At 47.6% G+C, this 23,439-nt stretch overlaps 2 protein-coding genes across 2 annotated transcripts in view; one reads left to right on the top strand and one right to left on the bottom strand.

The window, feature by feature from the left end:
- Positions 1–8,458: 8,458 nt before the first annotated feature.
- Positions 8,459–14,074, top strand: HNRNPAB (heterogeneous nuclear ribonucleoprotein A/B). Its single transcript, XM_007952973.2, has 7 exons — positions 8,459–8,673; positions 9,455–9,623; positions 10,468–10,626; positions 10,830–10,961; positions 12,753–12,870; positions 13,557–13,697; positions 14,004–14,074. Exons 1-7 carry the CDS (start codon positions 8,459–8,461, stop codon positions 14,072–14,074), a joined length of 1,005 nt encoding a protein of 334 aa, XP_007951164.1.
- A 1,218-nt stretch (positions 14,075–15,292) lies between these two features.
- Positions 15,293–23,439, bottom strand: part of PHYKPL (5-phosphohydroxy-L-lysine phospho-lyase) — a 38,167-nt gene continuing 30,020 nt past the window's right edge. The window contains exons 9-12 of the mRNA XM_007952984.1: positions 19,014–19,168; positions 18,530–18,619; positions 16,267–16,397; positions 15,293–15,369 (exon numbers count right to left, since the gene is read on the bottom strand). Of these exons, the coding sequence (XP_007951175.1) occupies positions 15,293–15,369; positions 16,267–16,397; positions 18,530–18,619; positions 19,014–19,168 (453 nt within the window). The remainder of the gene's footprint in view (positions 15,370–16,266; positions 16,398–18,529; positions 18,620–19,013; positions 19,169–23,439) is intronic.

Below are 23,439 nucleotides of genomic sequence, written 5' to 3' on the forward strand. Positions count from 1 at the left end.
AGGGAGATGGATTGATACAGTGGCTGCGATGATGGGCTCGAGTATAGCAGGGATTGTGGGGCTGGCGCAGGATCGGGCAGTATTTCGTTCTGCTGTGCATGGGGTCGCTATGAGTCAGAAATGACTCGACGGCACTTAACAACAACAACAACAACAACAACAACAACACATATTCCACTGGGGTATGATTCCAGAAGATTTCCTAGGCATTTATGATTGACCTCTGGTGGGCAGAAGCTGCATCTGAGACTCAAGCAGGATGCGAGGCAACTGTCACAAGGATGTAACTTTGGGGTGGTGGCTGATGGCAGAAAGTCTCTCAGGATCTTTCACGTCTGTTTTAAGGATTTTCTCTGAGACTGAGCTCAGCAGGTATATTCTAACATCAGGACTTGTCTACATATATAAGGGATAAGAATCATCATAAAGTATCACCATAAAGCTGGTTCCTATGAGGTAGAAGTCAGACATATCTCCTCTCTCCAACTTTTACACCATTTCTTGACACCATCCATTCCCCCCAAAGCATTCTCTACTTCTTTGCTGGGTTCAGTAATTCATTGCAATGGCCACACAGAACTCACAGACTATACTCACAGTTAGAAAGATTATTGGGGAAATAATAGGCTACAAGTTGGGATTAGGATCAACTTGGAAGTAACAGGCTACAACTCAGGAGACAGGATGCAGTTTGTCAATCAGGACAATTTCTAACAAGGACAGCACACTTGGTTGCTCTTGGTTGTGCATATACACCCTTCTTGGCTTTGCACACTCCATTCTCAGCCCATGTATGCCTTTGGCTACCATAATGCTACCTGGAGGGTCTGCGTAGCCTGAGGCTTCAACTCTGCCATTGGGCCTCACTGAGCCTTGCCCTGAAGGAGCCCTGGTGGTGCAGTAGACAGTAACTGAAAGGCCAGATGCAATACAGTGAATTACTTAATATGGCCGTTTTAGCCATAGTCGTCGTGACTCCCATATGAATATGGGCAGGATTATGCAAATGAGGTACTTTTGGGCCACTAAGTGGATTGGACAGCTTGCTAACAATGCAAATAAGGTGCACGGAACCCTAATGAGGGAACTGGTCAGTTCTGACATCCCACTAGGCTTAAACTGAGCCATCCATCCCAGAGGTGGAAAAGGGGGACCTCACCAGCATCAAGAAAGAAGACCCAGGAGTGGACATATCCTTTGCACCCTGGGTCCCTGTCCTGAGAACCTCCTAGACCCAGGAGATAGAGACCTGTAACACTGGAGAAAGTATAAGACAGCAAGAAGGAGTGGCAAACACGACTGGAAATGGCAACTGTAGAACTAGAACAATGGAAGATGACACAGTGGGCTTCTTGGCCCACAGAGTGAGGCTGGCTATAGTGGTCATGCTGACCCACAGTATAAGAGAGCCAAGTGTCTTCAGGCAGGAGGCTTCCTGGTGGAGTGGGATACCTCCAGGAATTTATCAGAGGAGTTAAAGAGCTTTGTAACCCTTGACCAAGCAGGGCCCAGCAGGGCCAAGGGCCAAGAGAGAGAACCTGTCCTGAGGGTGCCAAGAGATGCCTATCCTGATGGGGCTAAGTGGAGCCTGTCTTCAGGAGACCACGGTCAAGAGGAGTTAAGAAAGCTATCTTGCACCGAAGAAGGGAAACTTTGCTTCTTGATTCTAGTCCTGAGTTGTAGTCTGTTGATCCTGATCCCAAGTTGTAACTTGTTATTTGCCTAATAATGCCTGTAACTGTGAGTATGGTCTGATTTTGGGGTGACCATTGCAATGAGTTACTGAACCTAGGAGAGAAGTAGAGATTGCTGTCGGATGGACGGCTGGTGTCAAAATTAGTAAAAAAAGAAAAAAAAATGACAGAATGGAGGTGTTTCATCTTCACCTCATGGGAATCAGCCTTGCGCTGATGCTGATGCTGATCCTCACCCTCCTAAAGTTAGAGGTCGAAGTCCATAATGCAATTTTTATACTATACATGAAGAGAAACACATTGCACTGCAGCAGGTAAAGGAGTCTTTCCTTAGATGCTACTATTGTTATGTTGTTGGTAGTAATAACAGCTACCATTTATAGCTATGACATATTATACACTATGCTAAATGCTTTGCATCTAGTCTCTCTGATCCTTGAAGGAGTACCTAGAGACAGACAAGCATCCCTATTTTAAAGATGAAGAAGCTGAGCTGTGTAGTGGTTTAGTCAGGGATTTATATCACAGATGCTTTCTGTCAATGAAAATTAGTTTCCTGGGTCCAGGAATAAGACTAGGACATGGTGGGGGTTGGGGTAAGCTGGACAGCACCAGCCCCATCTGCTAGAGGCAGTGGAATGCAGCTTCAGCTGACTGTGGACATGTGGGACTGTGGCCCAGTGTGACTTCATCTAAAAGTTTTCCAGAAGTAACTGGAAGCATAACATTTTGTGGATGTATCGTAATTTATAAATGTTGGCAAATAAGTTTTTTTTAAATTATTTAAAAAAAATGTTTATTGTGATTTGGGCAAAAGTTTACAGAGCAAATTCATTTCCCGTACAGCAGTTCCCATATACTTTGTCTCATGACATTGACTACAATTTCTGACAATACAACAGCTCTCTTCCCATTTCCTCCCCATAGTTACCCCTTCTCTGTGTCCTTCCCTCCCATGACTGATCTCTATAATGAGTGTATTTACCTAATGTAAAAGTTCAGCTCATATGCCTGTCTTTTGTTTGGCTTGAAGTCACAGGAGTGGGTTCATTTCCAGACCTGAAAGGCAGCTGGGGCCCATAGTCTCAGGGTCCCTTTTTTTTTTTTTTCATGATCTTGAGGTTTGTTCCACATTGTTTTCCCACTCTATCTAGGATCTGCTATATAGATCCCTCTCGAAGTGGTTGCCAGTGGTAGCTGGGCACCATCTAGTTCTTCTAGTCTCATAGTCATATAGACTGAGGATCATATGGTGTACCAGTCTCTTGGACTAATTGTTTACATGTGTCTTTCATTTTCTTCATTGTTCCTTGCTTTGGATGAGGAGAAACCCATACATCTAGATAGCTGCTTACAAGATTTTACAATCCTAGTTGCTACTAAATGTTGTCAAGTAAGTTTTTGAAATGTTTAAAACACTGTGTAGGATAAGCAAGCATGTCTAAGAGTCATACTCAGCCGACAAGGTCTGTAACCCTTCTTCATTCTTCAGGCATTGCAGTGCCTGTTGGTACTCTTGGGTGAGGGCACAGGCTGGATCTCATTGAGTTCACAGTCAGTTTTAATGCTGTCTTTGAGAGGGACCCTTCTTGTGGGGTGTGACAGACACTTCCTGGAGGAAGCAGAAGCCTGAAGGTTGTGTAGAGTTGGCAGGTGACATTTGGGAAAGAGTATTCTAGGTAAAGGGAATAGCAGGTACAAAGATCTAGAGGCAGGAGGGAGCTGGTAGATTCCAGAAAATAAAAGAAATTTAGCATGGACTGCTGAGACCAAAATAGTGACAAGACTTGCCTTCTTCCTTAAGAATGCCTGAGCTGAAGAACTATTTGTTGCGTGGCTACCACTGTCAACCACTCAGGGATCTATGGAGGAGATACTGGATAGAGAGGGAGAACAATGTGGAACAAAACTCAATATTATTTGGGGGAAAAAAAAGGGGGGGACCTGGTTTGCTGGTCTGATAAAGCCTGGTGGCCCCTAGCTGCTTTTCAGGTCTGGAATTGAACCCACTCCTGTGGCTTCCAGCCAAACAAAAGACAGGCATATGAGTTGAATATGTACCTGAGGTAGGTACACTCCTTGGAGAGAACAATCATGGGAGAAAGAAGAGCTGCTTATGCACAGGGAGACAGTTCAGAGGGTAGGAGTGCATGGAAGGATGGACACAGGGAAGAGGTAACTATCAGGAGGAAGTGGGAGGGGAGCTGTTGCACTGTGGTAAATTGTAGTGAATGTCATGAGACAACATGTGTGTGAACTGCTGTATGGAAAGTGTATTTTCTCTGTAAATTTTCACCTAAATCTCACACACACACACACACACACACAAAAAGAAAAGAATGCCTGAGCTGAGGAACGTGTGCTGGTCAAGTCCTTCACCATCGGGGGCCTCACTGTAACTCTGCCTCTATAAAGCCCCTACACCAAGTATGCCAGTGAGATCAACAAGGCCACCTCACACAGCTACCCGGTACCCCTCTGAGATGAAAGGAACATGCCTGATGTGCCCAGCCAACCCCAGGACCTCCAGGTCCCCAGGTTGGAGTGGCTGAAGACCCAGTGAGCACCTCTCCAGATGGGTCCCCTGCAGCCCCCAATAAAATCCTGAAAACCAAAAAAAAAAAAAAAAATTCAGCATGGCTAGAGTGGAGAGTGGGATGAGATGTGGCTCATGCCTGGCCTCACAGGCCTTATAGGATAGTCAGGCTAGGTTAGGCTGCAATGACAGATAAACTGCCAAATCTCAGTGGCCTAACACCATCCAGTTTCATTTCTCAATCGTGTAATGTCTATACATGTGTCCAACAGCTCTTCTCCCTGATATACCCCTCACGTGTAGAACATATGGCCTCAGGGGCCCCAGGACAGCGGAAGAGAGGTCTGGAGAAGATCCCCAGTCTTAACTGCTGAGTTCTGAAAGTAACCCTTTTACTCACAGACCACTCAGCAAAGGAAGATGGGAACTGGGGGAAGCCCATGGATTTCTGTGACCCGAAGTGTCTCTGTCACTTATTAGAACTTCATCCTCAGGGTAGTGGGAAGCCAGCCAGGGTTTTTACAGAGTAGTAACAAGACCAGGCTTGTGTTTTAGAAAGAGTCCTTTGGCTGTAGCCAGAGCTGGCCCCAGAGCAGGGGAACTAGAGTGGATCTGGGGAAGTAGCCATAGTGGGAATCGGCCACAGCAGAGTCACAGCATATCTGCAGTTAACTAACACCATTGCCACCTTGCAGGCTCAGGGCCCTCCAACCCCCCTGCCCCTGTGCCAAAAAAAAGAGAACATGAGAAAAATCAATTTGTGTAAAAAAAAAAAAACCAAAAAAACCCCGTCACAACGCATTGTGCCTGTCCTCTTTATTCCAGATTGAAGACTGTATACACCCACAGGTGTGGGTTCAATACCAAAGCTGAAAGGCAGCTAGGGGCCATAGTCTCAGTGGTTCCACCAGGCTTTTATCAGATCAGCAAACCTGGTCCCCCCCTGCCTTTTTTTTTTTTTTCCAAAATGATTTTGAGTTTTGTTCCACATTGTTCTCCCTCTCTATCCAGGATCTCCTCCATAGATCCCTGAGTGATTGATAGTGGTAGCCAGGCACCAAATAGTTCAGCTCAGGCATTCTTAAGGAAGAAGGCAAGTCTTGTCACTTGTATGTGTGTTGTATGTGTGTATATACATATACATATATACACACACACACACACATATATATATATATATATATGCACACATATACATATGAATCCCCATAGCACTTGACTGCTAACCAGGAGGCTGGCAGTTCAAACCCACCAGCCATTCCTCAGAAGGAAGGTTGGGTCATCTACTTCCACAGTGATACTGCCTCAGAAACCCAAGGAGGGGTCGTTATGAGTTGGGTCTGACTTGACGGCACATAACAACAAATGAATCCCCAAAGCTCAGGGTACTATACTCTAGACTTTGTAAAGGGTTTCCAGGGGTAACTGAGCCCCTGGCTGACTTGAGAACCTTATTGCCATGGAAGGTGCTCACTACTTCAGATCTATCGTTAAGATCCAAAAACGAGGGAGGATGCTTGTGGAGGGATTCCCCACTTCTTCTAAACACCCTAGTGCCCTGCTTCAGTCAGGAACACCCTTGGGTCTAATTTAAGACATTTTGTGTTGAGGCTGGTAAGGAGCTCTGGTGGTATAGTGGTTAAAACATTTGACTGCTAACCAAAAAGTCAGTAGTTCAAACCCACCAGCTGCTCTGTGGGAGAAAGAAGAGGCAGTTAGCCTTTGAAACCCTATGGGGCAGTTCTACTCTGCCCTAAAGGGTCACTATGAGTTGGAATTGACTCCGTGGTAGTGAGTGCTGAGGCTGACCCCTATTTGTTCACAGTTCTTTATAATTTACATGTTATCTAAACCATTGTCTCATTTGAGCCTCACAATAATTTAATTAGATCTTCCATTTTAGACCAAGGAACCAAAACTCAGAGCCACCACAGCTCACAGCAGCCAGGAGCCCTGGAAACAATCTCCAATTGAAGTGTTGGCTATGCAGCCACACTTTTCAGCTGTGCAATTTGTGTACTTGGGTATAAAGTGTGGGTAACTGCACAAAGCTATTTTGAACCTCCAGTGAAGCAATGTTGCTAAAAGAATTTTGCAAACTATAAACCACTGTCCAAATCTTGTTATGCTGAGACTTGACATGTCATTGAAAGCATTTCTGAGTTGTGCTAAAGGAATCCATGTGGAGGAGTGCAGGAGACTATGTGAATCCATGCCCTCAGTAGTTTTGTCCTGGGGCTGTGCTTAAAACTATTTGACTTTGAATTTAATAGTCTGAATCACTGTGATTACTTGGGCGGCTTAGTAGGTCTCTCTTGAGGGCCACATCACTAGCCCTCATTTCTGTAGGTGGGTGAGGGCTGGGGGTGAAGGTAGGTTGGAGAGTTTGTTGAGGATTTCCCCACAAAACTTCCTGCCAGAATTCAGGGCAGTGCTTTGACTGAGGGTATGGGAATTCCAGTTATGGAATCTAACCTGAAAGAGGGAAAAGGTAAGGTGGGCCTTAGGGTGAACCACAGGACACTGGCCCACCTGAGGGTGGATGATCCAGCTCTGGTTGATTACTGTCTTGGGGGAATGCAGCCCAGTGTGGCCAAATCTTCAGATTTTCTAGAAGTCCTGAGGTTTGGATTTTTTTTACAAATGTGATTCTCACAGTTTTCATCCTCACAGTAGCTTGGCTAGCTAACTGAATTAGGGCAGAGTTAGCTGTGTGGACTTGGCCACAGCTGTAGCCTTCTATATTCTTATTTATAAATTGGTGACAGTGATGGTACACCACCAGAGGGTTGTTAGGAGACCAGATGGGAAAAATCGAAAGCTCAGACTGTTGCACAGGGCCTGGCTGCAAGAATCTAGCCGGGGGCGGGAGGGCCCGTAAATGTCAGCAATGTGTTCTGTTGCTACTTGGTAAATCCCCAGCCTTTCAAAGTTATAATCCTGGGCCGTTTGGAGCCCCAAACCCAAATGATTAAAAGGAATCATGGGATTACTCAGGCCTTTCAAATTTAGGAGTCGAAAAGATATAAACTGATTTTGTATCTTTGTGTACTTGAGAAAGATAACTAACCACCGCGTCCCTCCCCCAACAAATACATTCCCGGGAGTCGTTATGCTTTTTTAAAATAAACTGTAGCAAAAATGAATTAATTTTAAGAAAAGATTTAAGTTTACAAGAGTATAAAACCAAAAGCCAAACCTACTGTCATCGGGTCGATTCTACACATAGCGACCCTATGGGGCAGAGTAGAACTGCTCCATAGGGTTTCCTCATCTTTCGCTCTTGGAGCGGCTGATGAGTTCGAACTCCCAACCTTCTGGCCAGTGGGATGTTAATCGTCAAGATGGTGCCGGGCGACCAGGATCGGGAAATACCGTAGTCATGGTTCTTCCCCGCCGTTGGCGCCAGGCGCTCTCCTTATCCCATCACGGGAGGGGAGGGAGAGCGGGGCTGTGAGGGGCACCAAGGTCAAGGGAAGGGCTGGCCGAGATCTCCAAGCGCCAAATCTCGGAAGCTCAGGTCCTGGTTCTGCCTCTTCTGGCCGGCGACCTTGTGCTGCGAGACTTCCTCGTGCCGTTCCCTCTTTTCGTCAAGGCCGCCAGTGCTGGGGTGCATGGGAGCGAGAGACTGGCCTCAAGGACTGAGAACCCCACTCCGCCTCTGGGCTAGGGCTGCTGGCCGCCGGAACTCCGTCGTTCCTCCCGGCCTCCGGAACCCGCAGCAGGGACCCAAACTCGCGCGGGTTCTAAGGTGAAGACAAAGCCCGCCCAGATCTAGAGCGCGCGCGCGCCATAGCAGCCAATGAGATGCTACCGTAAGGCTGAGTGACGGGAAGGTGCAGCCAATGAACACGTGTTTTGTTGCGAGGTGCCTCGCAGCTTTGGCAGTATAAAAAGCGCCACGAGTCGGCATTGTCAGGCGGCGGAACTGCGCGGGCCGAAGGGAGGCTGTGAGTCCGCGGTTTTGCGCCTCGGCGGTCGAAGCGGCGGGAACGGGATCGGGATCGACCCCAGCAGCACGAGTGTGAGCGCGGCCGAGCCCGCGGTGCCTTCCCCGGCGGGTAGGAACAAGCGGGCCCCGCAGCGTCATCGGCGGCGAGGTGAGCGGCCTGGCTCGTGGGCCGGCGGGCGGGTGGGCGCTCGGGAGGTCGAGGCGGTGCAGAGTTAGTTGACGTGTGTCGCCGCATTTGGCCGCTCGTTGCAGGAGCCGCCGCGCAACGGCCTAGGCATGTCGGAAGTGGGTGAGGAGCAACCCATGGAGACGACAGGCGCCACCGAGAACGGACATGAGGCCGCCCCTGAAGGCGAGTCGCCAGCCGGGTCTGGCATCGGGGCTGCGACAGGGGCCGGCATCGGCACCGGGACCGCGGCCCCCCCGGCTGGGAATCAGAATGGCGCCGAGGGAGACCAGATCAACGCCAGCAAGAACGAGGAGGACGCGGGGTATGTGCGGCGGGCCACCCGGGTGCCGCCTTTGTTCCGGGCCGTCTTTTGTTGGCGCCACGCGGCGGGGGGAGGGGCGGCGGCGGCCGGGCCTGGTGGTGGCTCCGCGGGTCTCCTCTCCGGGCTCGCCACGGGCCGCTTCTCGGCTCGCGCAGGAGTTTTTAGGAGTTAGTCTGTGTAGGGCCGATTTTGGCGCCGCCCCAGGGCAGCTTGGGCAGTATTGGGCGAGTCGCCCAGAGGAGGGACCCCGCTCGCTCGAACCCAGGGCCTAGCCGTTCTGGGCCCAAGCTTCGTGGGCGGAGTTGGCGCGCGCCTGGGCCCCCGCCTTGTCTCCGCCTCCCAGTGGAGGGCGGAGTCGTTCTGAACGTGGTCGGTGGCCCTCGGAAGCCTCTATTTAGTTCCTTGAAAGCAAGATCTTGGGAGGAGGTGAAGACAGGCATCATATTAGATCTTTGAGAAGTGGATTTTAGGCAGAATAACTTATTTTTGTGAGTGCTCAGGGCCTATAATCCCAATGAGGTTGTACATCCTTTTTCCCGTTGGACGAGGGACCTGGGGATGCAGAATCTTGTTAAGTTTTGTCAGGGTCAGCACTGACCTGAGTTTGTAGGGAAGTGGAGATGTACATCCTTCAGAGTAAAATTCTAAGACTTTAAGGGTAGTGTAGGTTTTTGTGATTGTGACCTTGTAGTAGTTCTAACAGCTTTTAGGGGAGACTAGTTCTCTCTGAAATCATGGTTGGCTTCTAAGACTTGTCATTTGTCTCGCCCTACCATTGCAGAAAAATGTTTGTTGGTGGCCTGAGCTGGGATACCAGCAAAAAGGACCTAAAAGACTATTTTACCAAATTTGGAGAGGTCGTTGATTGTACAATAAAAATGGATCCCAACACTGGACGGTCAAGAGGGTTTGGGTTTATCCTCTTCAAAGATGCAACCAGTGTGGAGAAGGTAAGCTGGGTATCAGCAGTCTTAGTATATAAGATTTGAGTTGAGAACACCATTCAAGATTGTGATTAGTTTGTGTGCTTTGCTTGTGACTAAGTGCTATGGGAAAAGCAGAGAGGTTAGAATTTATGTTTTTAGATAGAGATTAAATAGGAAGTGAAAAGTATGGGTTGGAATGGTCCAGGAAGATGATAATCAAGACCAAACCCACCGACATCAAGTCAGTGCCAACCCATAGTAAATGCTACAGGACAGTGGAACTGCCCATAAGGTTGTCAAAGCTGTAAATCTTCATAGAAGCAGACTGCTCTTTTGGAGCAGCTGGTGGGTTTGAACTGTTGATCTTCTGGTTAGCAGTGAAATGTCTTAACCAGTGTGTCACCAAGAGCTCAGGAAGATGATAGTCGATAATAGCTTTGTGACTTTACATGTGAGGGTTAGAAAAGAGTATGATTGCTATGAGGTAGGCATTTTTAGCTAAATTTTACAGAGGAAGGAACCAAGATTCAAGGAGTTTCATAAAGGAATTACGAGCAGTTAGGAGTAGCATGAGGATTCCAGCCCGGCTCCAGCCGGTGCTCTTAATTGTTGCTGCTTTACTCCTGGAGGGGACAGGTCTTCCACTGGGACTACACAAACAGGGACAACGTCGAGTCTGGCAAAGGCTTGGGGTGGAGATAGATTGATAGGCATTAGGGTACTTCAGGTTTGAACAATATTTGGTTGGGAAAGCTGAGGCGGGGAGTGAGTAGAGTTTGAAGAGATTAACATTTGTGTACATGCTTTGGAGTATTATGGTTCAGAAGGGCATTGCTGCTGAGTTGGAATCAAACCCCTTCTGGAACAGGTGCTAGACCAGAAGGAGCACAGGCTGGATGGCCGTGTGATTGACCCCAAAAAGGCCATGGCCATGAAGAAGGACCCAGTGAAGAAAATCTTTGTTGGGGGTCTGAATCCTGAAGCCACTGAGGAGAAGATCAGGGAGTACTTTGGCGAGTTTGGGGAGGTGAGTGTGTACTCGTAGGAGTCAGTCACTCATCAGTTGCCTTAAGGCTGTTTTTCTCCTGGTCCTTGGCAGCCTTGGCTGGCCAGAACCCCCTTAGGGTTTTCTTTTCATTCTCTTTGGCTTTCATGGCCATCTTATCCCTGTGCTGTCCCTCTAGGCCCAGGGATGGGGAGGCACACACCCTGAGCTTTGCCTGTTTACAGATTGAGGCCATTGAGCTTCCCATGGATCCGAAGTCGAACAAAAGACGAGGCTTTGTTTTCATCACCTATAAAGAAGAGGAACCTGTGAAAAAGGTTCTGGAGAAAAAGTTCCACACTGTTAGTGGAAGCAAGGTAATGTGTCCCTGTGTCTGTATGCCCAGCCTCTTACTGCTGAAGAGCTGGCCTTTTGCAGGTGTGGGTTGTAGGGACCCAGTTGGGCTCTTAATGTTTGTCTGTAACATCTCCCTTGACTAGGGCAGGTGGATGTCTGTTGGACAAGGTCCTAGGTCTTGGCTTCTAGATTAGTAAGGCTGGCACAGGATATGAGGGATGCAGGAGAGGAAGGAAGCATGGCTTTGAAGTAGTGCATGATGGGTAGTCTCACCTGCTGGATTAAAGCAAAGTGAAAGCTTTTTGGATCTAGAAATCAAAGTCCATGAGTTTGCAGTTGCAGTCTCAAGATTCTCTAGAACTTTGACATTCATGTTTTCCCTCTCTGGTAAAGGCTGCACTGCTGCAGAGCTTTTCTTAACACTTCCTTCCTTCAACCCAATCTTTGTCACCTTCTATTCTCTGTGGATGCTTTAGTCATCCCAGGCAAAGACCTTTTGCAGAGCTCCCAGGGACCATGCCAGTTTGAACCCAGAGCCAGTTTTGCTTTCAAATAATGCATGAGTGGTACAACTCTTCGCTGAACTCTTAGGGGGATGGAAGGGCAGGGCAGGCTTCAAGTATTCCACCAGGCAGGTAAGGAGGCAGTTGGGAATTGAGGGTGCGGCCTGGGTGTGGTGTGCTCTGTGTCTCAATAGGAGTGGCAGCCAGATAAGGTGGGACAGGTAGGGTGGGGCTCGTGAAAGCTTCCATCCTGGCTGGGAAATTGGGAAGGTTAGATTCAGGATAGGGGGGCTGTTGGGTGCGGCATTATCCTTAGTTGTTAATTAGCAACCCCCAGTACACACATACCCATGGACAGTGCCATTTGCTGTGTACCAAAATGTGAAATGGGGTGGAAGGGAAAGCCGAGGGAGTGCTGGTCAAAGTGCTGGGATTGAGTCTTGAAATAAATGGTGGGTTAAGTTGGTTGCTTTTAGTATTTTTGATCTAACAGACTAGAAAACATCAGATTATATTATTTGCTATAGGGTAAATTATTTTTTTTATTTAAAGAAGTACTGTGTTCCTAAAGTGGTACTGTGTAAAGTAGTTTTTATTGAAGGACCACCAACCTACTCTGCCTAACCCCCCATGGGAAGATTTTTGAGCATAAATGAAATTGACTCTGGAGTCCCAAGGACATGGGCATCTATCTGACCTGTGTCAAAAACAGACCAGTGGTTGGAGTGTTCCCCGGGGGTGGGGGTAGTTGTGAACTTATGCAACCTCAACTCCTGAGCTTCTAGGTTTTTTCATCTGTAAAATGCAGGGCAGGATCTCCTCAATTTGGCATTTGAGTTGAATGCCTCATTTTCCTTTGTATCTTATAAGGCCCAACTCCAGCATCCCTTCATCTGGGAAGTCTTCCCTGGCCTCCCTAGTAGGTCTAAGGTGGTGCCAGGCTCCTGCCTCCTCACCATCTGTCTTGCTGCACTGGTCTAGAATTGGCTCTGCTGCCCCTTCCCTACATGGTAATCATGGAGCTGTGAAAATACCACCCAGGTTTGTGGCTGTATTCTTCATTTCCAGGACATTCTTTGGGAAAGGGTGTAGCTGGAAAAAAAAAAAAAAAAGCCCTTGTGAGAGTTTTGTTCTGTCTAGGTGGTGTTTCAAGAGCTTCTAGTCTAGATATGGCCTCCCACCCCACAGCATACATTTTGAGCAGGTGGGCCAGATCTACCATGTGAACATTTGTTAGTGAAGGTCTTTGCACCAGCCCTACCCCAAGCTTGTCACACTGTGCTGACCTATTCTCCCTTTGGCTTTTAGTGTGAAATCAAGGTGGCCCAGCCCAAAGAGGTCTACCAGCAGCAACAGTATGGCTCTGGGGGCCGTGGAAACCGCAACCGAGGGAACCGAGGCAGTGGTGGTGGTGGTGGAAGTGGAGGTGAGTGGGACCTGAATGAAGATGGGTGCTGTGGCCCTGCCTGGCTGGAGTCTTGTGCCTGTTTGGGGGCTCGCTCTGGTCTCTGATGCTCTGTGTGCGTGCAGCGGGGGTGGCAGGCAGGAGTGTAAGGTGGGCATGGGGCAGCTTTCTAGGATGTGGCTTTGCACAGGAGGCTGTGCTGCCATGACTTGAAATGGAAGAGCCCTGTCTTTGGCCTGGGGCCCTCGGGCAGAGTGCATTAGCATCTTCTCACTGAGGTGGGTAGGGGGTTATGGGCTATGGGGTGTGCTTGGCTCTGTGGCTATTCTGAGTCTTAGTACACCAGTGGGTGGGCAGACAGAAGGACAGAGGGTAGGGCTTGTGCCAGGCGCTTCACCTCTTTCCAACCTAGGCCCCTCTGACTCCAAAGCCTGAACTTCATCTTTTTCTAGGCCAAGCTGCCAGGGAGGGAGGGGGGTGATCTGAGAAAGTGAAGTGAGTATAGTTAGTGTCTGGCCTTCCAGCCCTCTGCTTGGGTATCAGATGCAGGCTTGGCCCAGGGCCCTCTTCACCAGCACAGCAGCCCCTGGCTTCTGCCTCCAAGTTGCCATAGTAACTCCTGCCATCCAAAGGGCAGGATTTCCTCCATCCTCGCTCCTGCGTGTGCTAAATGGTCCACGGGCCCCTGTGCCCTGCTCCCCCCACAGGTCAGAGTCAGAGTTGGAATCAGGGCTACGGCAACTACTGGAACCAGGGCTACGGCTACCAGCAGGGCTACGGGCCCGGCTATGGCGGCTACGACTACTCGCCCTATGGCTATTACGGCTACGGCCCCGGCTACGACTACAGTAAGTAGGAGAGAGGGAGGCCCCATCCACTTGCCACCCAGGGGAGGCAGGACAGACAGTGCAGGGGCCATTGGCAGCAGGGGCTTTGGAGTTGGACTGGCCTGGGCTCGTGGCCTGGCTCTGCCACGGGAGCCACCTGAAGTTGAGCTCTGGCTTCTGGGCCTCAGGTTTTTTTTTATCTGCAAAGTGGGGAAGGTACTCTCCAACTTAGCGTTAGGGCTCTGGAGGATGTGAATCAAGCGCCTGGCACAGGGTGAATAGTGCTCAGTAAGGAGTAGCTGCTCTCACTGCTGTTCTTGTCCCCAGGTCAGGGTAGTACAAATTACGGGAAGAGCCAGAGACGCGGTGGCCACCAGAATAACTACAAGCCATACTGAGGCTGCAGCAGGCTCAACCAGCTGACTGTACCGCTCCGTTTGGATATCAGTGAACACAATTATGTACCAAATTTAACTTGGCAAACTTTCTATGGCCTGTCCCATGTGCATCTTATTTAAAATTTTCCCCTGGAAATCACTTTCCCGTTTACTATTTCCAGAGCTCTAGTTGTGTTAGGCAGCGTGTGGTGTATCAGAGGCCGAGCAGCATCATGGGCCGATTTTATTACCAGGTTCCCCAGAACCAGATGGGAGGGTCTGTGCCCAGCTGCTACTCTGTAGCCTGGGCCTATGGACCCTGGTGGTAAAGAGTAAACTGTATCTTAGGAAACCAGTGTCACCTTTTTTCACCTTTTAATTTTATATTATTTGTGTCATACATTTCCTGTAATGGAAGTGTTAATTTTACTGTACTTTTTGGTACCTTTTGGGAATCTAATGTATTGTAAGGTATTTTACACGTGTCCTGATTTTGCCACGACCTGGATATTGAAGCTATCCAAGCTTTTGAAATAAAAATTTAAAAACCCCCAAGCTTGGGTGAGTGTGGGCCATGGTGTATGAGATCTCTTGCCTAGAGTAGGTGGGTGCCAAGTGTCCCCCTTCGCCTGTACCTGGCCTCCTTCCTCAGCATGCTCCTCCAGCTGCTGGGCCCCACCTTGGTATGGACATTGGGAGGACCTGGCTTATGACCATATCAGGCTGCAATTGGTCTGAGTCTCTGTTCTCCATTTGCTAGCATCTTGTCAGGTATAAACACAGGGACCCACATCCTTGGTTAACAGTTCCCTTTAATGACTGAAAGATCTATGCCCTCCCAGGCTGTAAACCCCCTTGGAAGAAAGGAAGGAAATGGGTAGGTGGTTGAGAGGCAGCTGTGCAGTGAAGGCTGTTCCCACAGTGTCCCACTGCACAGCACCAGGTTATGGCTTCACAGTCTCTGGGGGGCAGCATGGAATCCTCAACTGAACCAATGGAAATAGAGTTTTCTGCTTCTTCCAGCAGTCACTATGGATCTACAGACAAAAAAGACATGGTTATAGGCTGCCTGGACTTTGGAGTGATGGTATTCCTCCTCGATTAGGGCATTTGCTAGCAGGGTTGGAGCACCCCAAATCTGGGAGTTGAGTCTTAGACAAAGTTCTACTTGCTGAGCAGTGAAGGAACTGGTGGTGGTAGAGTATCCAGCTGTGGTCCTAGATGGCAGGCACCCTACCTTCAGAAGCAGAACACTTGAGGGGCAGGGTGGTCCTGCAGCTTCAGTGTGGCACAGCTTCTCAGCACCTTCTCCATGTCTGGAAAAGACCACAAAGCCACCCAAACTTCTTCCTGGCTGAAGGTCCTATGTCTAAAGTGCCTAAGCTTCTTTTATGTAAGTCCAGTGATTGGGTCAAAGGCCTTTCTGGACCCTCATTCTGACCATGTACATGGCCTGGAAATCTAAAAACATTCTGTGCCAATCTTGCCTTTCCTCCCCATGCTTCCTGTACACACCCTTCTTCCATCAGAGCCTTCACCTCAAACTGGGTCTTGTAGGTGTCAGGACTCCCTCAGCTCTTGATCCTTGGCTGATGTGTGGATAACAATGAAATATAACCTGGTAGGGCTGGGGTCACTCACTGGCAACACTGATCCACACCCTTAGATTTTACCTGTTTTGGGTCCTCATGGAACTCTGGGAGTACCTGGGTGGTGTGAATAGTATGCACTTGGCTGCTGACCAAAAGGTTGGTAGTTTGGGCCTACCCAGTGGTGCCTTGGCAAAGACCTAGTGACGTAAATTAGGCATTGAAAACCCTATGGAGCACAGTTCTGACACGTGGGGCTGCTGTGAGTTGGAGCTGACTTAATAGCAACTTTTTTCTTTCAGCTCTGTGCACAGATAGCTTAGACGCGGCACAGATGTTCAAGGGTTTTAGCAGGCTCAGTCTCCATGTCTCTGCTGTCCTTGTCATGCATCCCACACTGGTGCCCATGCGGGGTTTGGGAGCTCTTGAGGCACAGACAGGAACAGCCCAGGACAGTAAGGCCCCCTACACTTCTGCCCCTTGCACCGTCCAGGGCTCAGTGGTTGGGCTTTCCTGCCCACTTTGGTGCATGTTGGGAGGAAGGTCTGTTGGCCCCAGGTTGAGTTCTAGGGGTTGGATGATCAGCTGCTTCCCCCTCCACCAGGTGTGCAGGCTCTGGCTTACCAGTCAGGACAGCATCCAGTGTTGCCACCACACGGTGTGCATCATCCAAGCTGAAGCACATTGGGGGCTTAAACTTCAGGACATTCCTTCCAGGGCCATCAGTGCTCAGCAAAATGTAGTTCTCCTTTAGCCTGTGAGGACAGGACACAGCCAGGGCCCTGCTACCTACTGCCTAAGACCCAGATCCCTTCATATGGTTTCAAGGCCTTCCCTAGCCTGGCTTTGGTTTTCTGCACTGGCTACCCCTGCCCAACACCTGTACATCCTTCATGGTTCCTGCCTTGTGTCTTACCTGCTGGGAGCCCCTAGGGCAGGGGCCTCATCTCCTCTATCCCTCCCTAAGCTAAGTCTTCAGCAGCCACACTGTAAGAGTCACCTTTCCCATCTATGGTACAATCTTTTGTGTAGTTTGTGTGATTTTCTCACTTGAGTACGACTAACTTTTGACATGGGAAATGTTAGCCACTTAACAGAACAGTATAAAAAGCGCATTCTACACTCACCGGCTTCTCTAAACCTGCCAATCTTTTTTCCCTTTCCTGCAGTCTCACCGTTTGTACCTCAGAATTGTTGTGCTACGTGCCGTCGAGTCGGACTCAACTCATAGCGACCCCTCCTTGGGTTTCCAAGGCGGTATCACTATGGAAGTAGATTACCCAACCTTCTTTCCTAGCAGTGGTTGGTGGGTTTGAACCAATAGCCTTCTGGTTACAGTCAAGTGCCTTAGGCACTATGTCACCAGAGCTCCTTCAGAATCCGTAGTATTCCACATTGAGACTTTTTAACTTAATAACACCCACTCTTACTGATATGGTTAGGTTCCAAAGACCAGGTTATTAGGCGAAAATTGGTGTTAGGTGAAAATGGAGGATCACATGAGATTACAAAATGGAGGATAGTTACATCATTATGTAACTACCAAATTATATCATTACATAACAAACCACTGAGAATCAGCCCAGCCAAGTTGACAACCTTAACCATCACAGGCCAACATTATTGTTGCCTTGCATCTCAGCATTCATTAGTGGCAGACATGTCATTAATGCACAAAAATTGGATGGATTTTTGTTTTAAGGCAAAGTAGATAAGATATAGATTAAGTGAGGAGAGGTATGGAGATAGTCTGGCCACTGAGAGAAGGGGTCTCACATGATTACATTCTCTGACCCCCACTCCATGCTTTCTTTATTCCTTTTTGATTAAAGTCTAGTCTGGAGTGGGGCTTGTTCCCAGCCTGCCTTCTGGATCCTTTCTCCTAACCCATAGTTCTCAGCACCGACAGTAGCCATGGTAGAAGGAACACAATTTGACCTTTGGAATTGGATATCCCTGGGTTCAAATCCCAGCTTGTGCATCTACTTGAAGGACAACTGCAGGTGAAACACCTGGCCCTGAGGGGCAGTGTCCTCCCAGAACTGGAGACCCAGCCTTCAAGTTGACTGAGGGAGGAAGCAGCCCTCCCTTGCTGGCTCCCTTCCTTCCCATCCAAAGGTCACTGATCAGAATTTCTGAGGCTGCCTGGGAGAAAGGGAGGGTAACTGGTGGCTGTGTCCCTTTTCAACTCGGTACTGGCACAGAGAGAAATGAACTCGACGGCTGCTTCAGATGGGTCCCCAAAACAATTCACATGAATTAAAGTAATGGTCATGTTATAATTTGAACAAGGACACACATTAAGCACACTAGAAGGGTTTTCAGTGGTGGGAGAAGTGTGGGATGAGGGGACAGAAGTGGGAATGGAGCTAAAAGGGAATCAGGATTTCTGAGGCCTCTGTGCTACTTGGGGTTCAAGTGAAACATGCAGATTAGGGCTGAGGTGAATCCAGACACCCTAGGCCCAGACACGGACTTGGAGTCCTGCCCACCCATCAACCCACTGCTCTGGGGCTAGGCACCAAGTCTGGTTGTGCCACATACCCCTACAGTGTGTCTGCAGAGCTGCTGCTCTCCAGCAACCCTTCCTGTCGGGCTGGTGGGCTCTACCTTTTGACATTTTCAAAGCACAGCAGCATGCTCAGGGCTGAAACTATTCCTGCTTTCACTCAAGTCCCTGCTGGCAGAAGCTGGGTACAGAATAACTGAGCCACTCTCATGCACAGCTTTGTTGGGCATGCCCTTCACCTGTGGCAGCACAGACATTGCACCCCAGTCAACCCAGGAGGAAGCAAGAAGGTAGCCACTTCCCAGTCAGCCCTTGGTTCTGCAGAGACCCCTCTGTATTTCCTGCTCCAGAAGGCAACCTTTTTAAAGGAAAATCTACCTGGAGACCAAGTATTCGGCCTCTTCAGTTGCTGGCGTCCTTGTGGCCTCATCTCTGATCAGGTCCACACCAATGAAGAGCCCAGCGCCCCTGGAGCAGAAAGTAACATCTAAGGCCTGGGTGGCTTCAGTCCCAGCTCTCGCCTTCCACCAGGGCTCGTACTCTGCCTGCTGGGGAAGCTGGAGGAGAGCCATCAGAGGGGCTGAACAGTTCCAGGGAATAATTTGGATGGGGAAGGTGCCCTCCATGTGAACACTAACATGAGGTTTCAGGGCCAGACAAAGCTCATTTTGAATTTTGGCTCTTCTCCCTCTGGAACAGTCATCTTGGGCAACTGCCCATCTTGGGGCATCAGTTTACCCCCATAAAGTAGAGCTGAAAATCCCCACCATCCCAGGTTGTCATGAGGTGAAAGGAGATAACCCTGCCGGGCCTTGGCAGGTGTTTCATTAGTAGGCAGTGACTTCTGCCCCCAGAGTCTCACCTGACATTCCCAATGATGGGATGCTTAGCTTTCTGCTGCCCAAGGAGCTCCATCAGGAAGCTGCCCACATGGGCGGCATGAGCCTGGAGCTGCTCCTTCTCCAAGACCTCCAGGACGGCCAGTCCCACAGCACAGGACACAGGGCTGCCTCCAAACTGGGCCAGGGACAAAGGGCACATAAGACCCCAGCAGAATGGGCCATGCTCCGGGAAGGAAGAGGAGCAGGACAGTCACTCCCATTCCCGGGGGAGCACAGGCCCTGAATATCTCAGGGCTCAAAGAATCCTCAGCCCAGATGGAATTCTCCCAAGGCCACACTGACTGCTTTTCCGGGTGTTACTGTGAGTGTAACCCAAGTCATGTGCCCCCAGGCGAGCAGTAGGAACCCCAATAAATGGCAGAAACAGAGGATGTACCTCACATTCCCCCAGAGGTGGTTTTTGCTAAGAGCTTCAGGGCCCCATCTCATGGGCTAGGCCCAGACTCATAACATCAAACAACTTCCCATCACCCTCCAAGAAGGAGTCAACAGCAGCATGCTAAAGCCACATCTGGGAAAAGGCCCTCTGTGGTATAAGCCCATGGTTCTGTTGCTTGAGATCAGGGCAGATTTTAGGGCACAGACTGTAAGCTGGTGCCTGGGAACTACACCTGGCCTGATTGCCCACTTCAGTACTAACGTTTTAAAAAGGTTAGACACAAAAATCTGTATTTTGACTTAAAAAATACTCTAGCATATCCAACTACACTGGGCCCAACACCAATCAGCTGTTCTCTTTAGGCATCTGGAGCGCTTTGACTCATTCTCTCTCCTGCCTGATCCTGCAGGCATCTGTATTGGGATCTGTGTTTTTAGGACCTAGAACCAGGGTGTCTCCTGCAAACCATGTTTTTTTTCCCCCTCCAAATACAGCCTGAAAAAAACACTTGAGGTATAATTTATAATAAATTGCACATATTTAAAGCATACAATTCAGTGTGATTTGATAAATGTCTACTTGTGAAATCGCCACTACAATGAAAACATTTCCATCATCGCCAACAGGTTCCTCCTTTTACTCCCAGCCCCAGGCAACCACTGATCTGCTTTCTGTTATTATAATTTTGCCTTTTCCAGAATATCATATATGTGGTCATTTTATAGTTTGAATAAGGACACACATTAAGCACACTAGAAGGGTTTTCAGTGGTGGGGAAAGTGTGGGGTAAGGGGACAGAGGTGGGAATGGAGCTAAAAGGGAATCATTAGGATTTTTGAGGCCTCTGCTACTTGGGGTTCAAGTGAAACATGCAGATCAGGGCTGAGGTGAATCCAGACACCCTAGGCCCAGATGTGGAACCACATAGTGCTATGGATTGAATTATTTCCCTCCTAAAATACACGTGGACATCTTAATCTCTATACCTATAAAGATGTGGTTGGAAATAGAAGTTTCTTTTGTTATGTTAATATGGTCATAACAGAGTAGGGTGGGTCCTAAACCTAAAATCTGAATTATAAAGAGAGCAGAAGAGACACACACAGACACATGGGAAAACACACCAAGGAATGCCATAGACCTCAGGAGACTACCACAAGGAAGGAACTCTCCCTACTGCCACACCTTGATTTTGGACTTTTAGTCTCCTGAACTGTGAGACAATAAATTCTAATTCTTTAAAGCCACCTACTTGTATTCCAGCACTAGGTAGTTAAAACATAATAGTATATAATCCTTTGTGTCTGGCTTCTTCCCTTCAACATCATGTTTTTCATATGTATCCATGTAAGTATTAGCAGTCCATTTCTTTCTTTTTTTTTCTTTGCTGCACATACCAAAATTTGTTTATTCAGTCTCCTGTTGATAGATAGACCCTTGGGTTATTTTTACTTTTGGGCTATTATGAATAAAGTATGACCATTTGCATAAGAAGTCTTTGTGTAAATATATCTTCTTATTCCTCTTGGGTCAGTACCTAGAAGTGGAACTGCTGTATTGAACGATAAATGTATAACTTAATAAAAAACTGCAAAACTTCTTTCCAAAGTGCTTGCACCATTTTACATTCCCATCATTGGTGTATGAGAATTCTAGTTGCTCCACATCCTTGTCAATACTTAGTCTTTTAATTTTAGTCATTCTAATGAGTGTATAGTGATATCCTGGAGACCATCTTGAAAATCTGTGTACAGAGCCCCATACCTGAGGTCATAAATATCTTCCTAGGTGATTCTGCTATGAGGCAGATGTACATGTATGATAAAGGGGAAGGATTTAAGCTGTCTACTCTTTTGTTGTTGTGTGCTGTTGATTCAATTCTGACTCACAGTTGACACTATAGGGCAGATTACAATTGCCCCCATAGGGTTTCCTAAGCTGTAATCTTTACAGGAGCTGATCACCAGACCAGGTCTTTTCTCCCATGGAGCAGCTGGTGTCTTCAAACTGCCAGTCTATTGGTTAGCAGCCGAGCACTTAACCATTGAGCCACTAGGGCACCTTGCTACATAATATAGTTTAAAGGTAGGAGTGTCCACTACTAATAGCAACTTTGGTTTAGAATCATGACCTGACCAAGGTGCTGAACTAATGCAACTGTAGTGTTCCTTCCCCCATGATCATCCTAGAGGAACTATGGAAAGAAAATGGAGGAAATTGTGGGAAAATCCTGTTTTAACTACAATATGTGGAATGCTGACCTGAGGCAAGAGGCAGCCTAGCAAAGGCAAGGGGAAGTTAATATAGGTGAGAACTGTTGGCTATTACTGTCGCTGACTTCCCACTTCTACTCCCGCAATGACTGATCCTCATTCCCCCACACTCTTGTCCCTACAACTCACCAGCTCACTGGGATCCATCTGGCCTCCTCTCATAATAAATTCTTGACAGAGTGGCCAATAACCTAAGGGGAAAATGAGCTCAAAGGATAAGACATTAAAGGAAAAGAATTATTTCAAAAGAAAAGCAGCAAACTGAACGTCAGATTTTATCAGAAGTAGAAATGTAAGAAAGAGAATGAATTTAAAAGCCTAGTAAACATATTAAAAGAGAGAAGATATTATCAATATGAGACAAGAACAATGAAAGGTAAAGAAGCCAGCAAAAATAAGAGATTAAAAAAAACAGTCAAGAGGCTTGCCATGGCAATGGGAGACAGTGTTCCAGAGTGGGAAGACTTGGTGCTGTTCTGGTATGGCACAGGCCAGAGTGATGATTCTGATATTTGGAATGATACGGCATTAATAAAAGCCTATGATGAGGGTGTGGCTTCATTTAAGCATGCTCTAAAAGAATGATGACATTTGTGAAGCTTCAGAAAAACCAAAAGGGAACACCTAAAAGAAAATCTACTAAGAAGAAAAAGAGCTAAAAAAAGAATACCATAACTCCACTGAAACAGTGCAAAGTTGGTGATAAATGTTCTGCCATTTGGTCAGAAGACGGCTGCATTTACCCAGTTATCACTGCTTCAGCTGATTTTGAGAGAAACCTGTATTGTGGCTTACACTGGATATGGAAATGGGAGCAAAATCTGTCTGACCTACTTTTTCCAACCTTTGGAGAATAATATAGACCACAATGCTCAGGAGAATGCTCTCATAATCTGAGAGAATGAGAGTGAAAATAAAATCTCAACAGATGAAAGTGAGAACTACTCTAGGTTTCCTGGAAATAAACCAAATAACATCAAGTCTAAAGATGTTCCATAGAACTCTTTTCTACTTCCACCATCCCCAGTGTCAGGGTCGGGAGTGGGACCCGGAAAACCAGGCCTGAAATTCAATTGCCTACCACTGCCACCACCCACCGCCCCTTTCTATCATGCTGGCTACCTCCATTTCCTTCTGAACCACCAATAATTCCCCAACGACCTCCCATATGTCCACATTCTCATGATGATGCTAATGTTCTGGGATGTATGTTAATCTCTTGGTACATAAGTGGCTGTCATACTGGCTATTATATAGGTTTTCAGACAAAGTCTAAAAGAAGGAATTTCAATTAAGGAGTAAGTCTGCAATCACTAAACAAGTGAATCTTAGTATTTTTTTAAGAGAGGTGCATAATTTGTGATTTATAGAAAACAAATCATTAAAAATTAAAATGTTACAAAACTGAAAATTTAATATAATGATATTAAAGATATTTTGACACCAAAACTCACAGATGAAAGACTGATCTCTATCCCCAGTAGAATTCTCATGGTGCCAAAGTATCATCTCATGAAATACTTGCTGGTTGGCTGTATGTGGGAATTTAAACAAGCCTTTAGATCTGATTTCCCATTTATAAGAAGTACTGGAGGTAAAGGAACAAGTTATATGACACCACAAAAGAAATAATCAGACAAGCCTAGAATGTGAAATAGAAGATAACTGTCCTCATTTCTTAAAAATAAATCAGTGACATGAAAGAAAAATGCGGGAGGAGTCTAGATTAAGAGA

This window comes from Orycteropus afer, unplaced genomic scaffold (genome assembly GCF_000298275.1).
Source record: "Orycteropus afer afer isolate SDZICR_OR568_19922 unplaced genomic scaffold, OryAfe1.0 scaffold00366, whole genome shotgun sequence".
Taxonomy (NCBI): Eukaryota; Metazoa; Chordata; class Mammalia; order Tubulidentata; family Orycteropodidae; genus Orycteropus; species Orycteropus afer.

Excerpts from the sequence above, each read along its gene's own strand:
- HNRNPAB (XM_007952973.2), top strand. The coding sequence starts at position 8,459 with ATGTCGGAAGTGGGTGAGGAGCAACCCATGGAGACGACAGGCGCCACC. Across the intron at positions 8,674-9,454 it reads AAGAACGAGGAGGACGCGGG|AAAAATGTTTGTTGGTGGCC; the intron begins GTATGTGCGGCG and ends CTACCATTGCAG. Across the intron at positions 10,962-12,752 it reads ACACTGTTAGTGGAAGCAAG|TGTGAAATCAAGGTGGCCCA; the intron begins GTAATGTGTCCC and ends TTTGGCTTTTAG.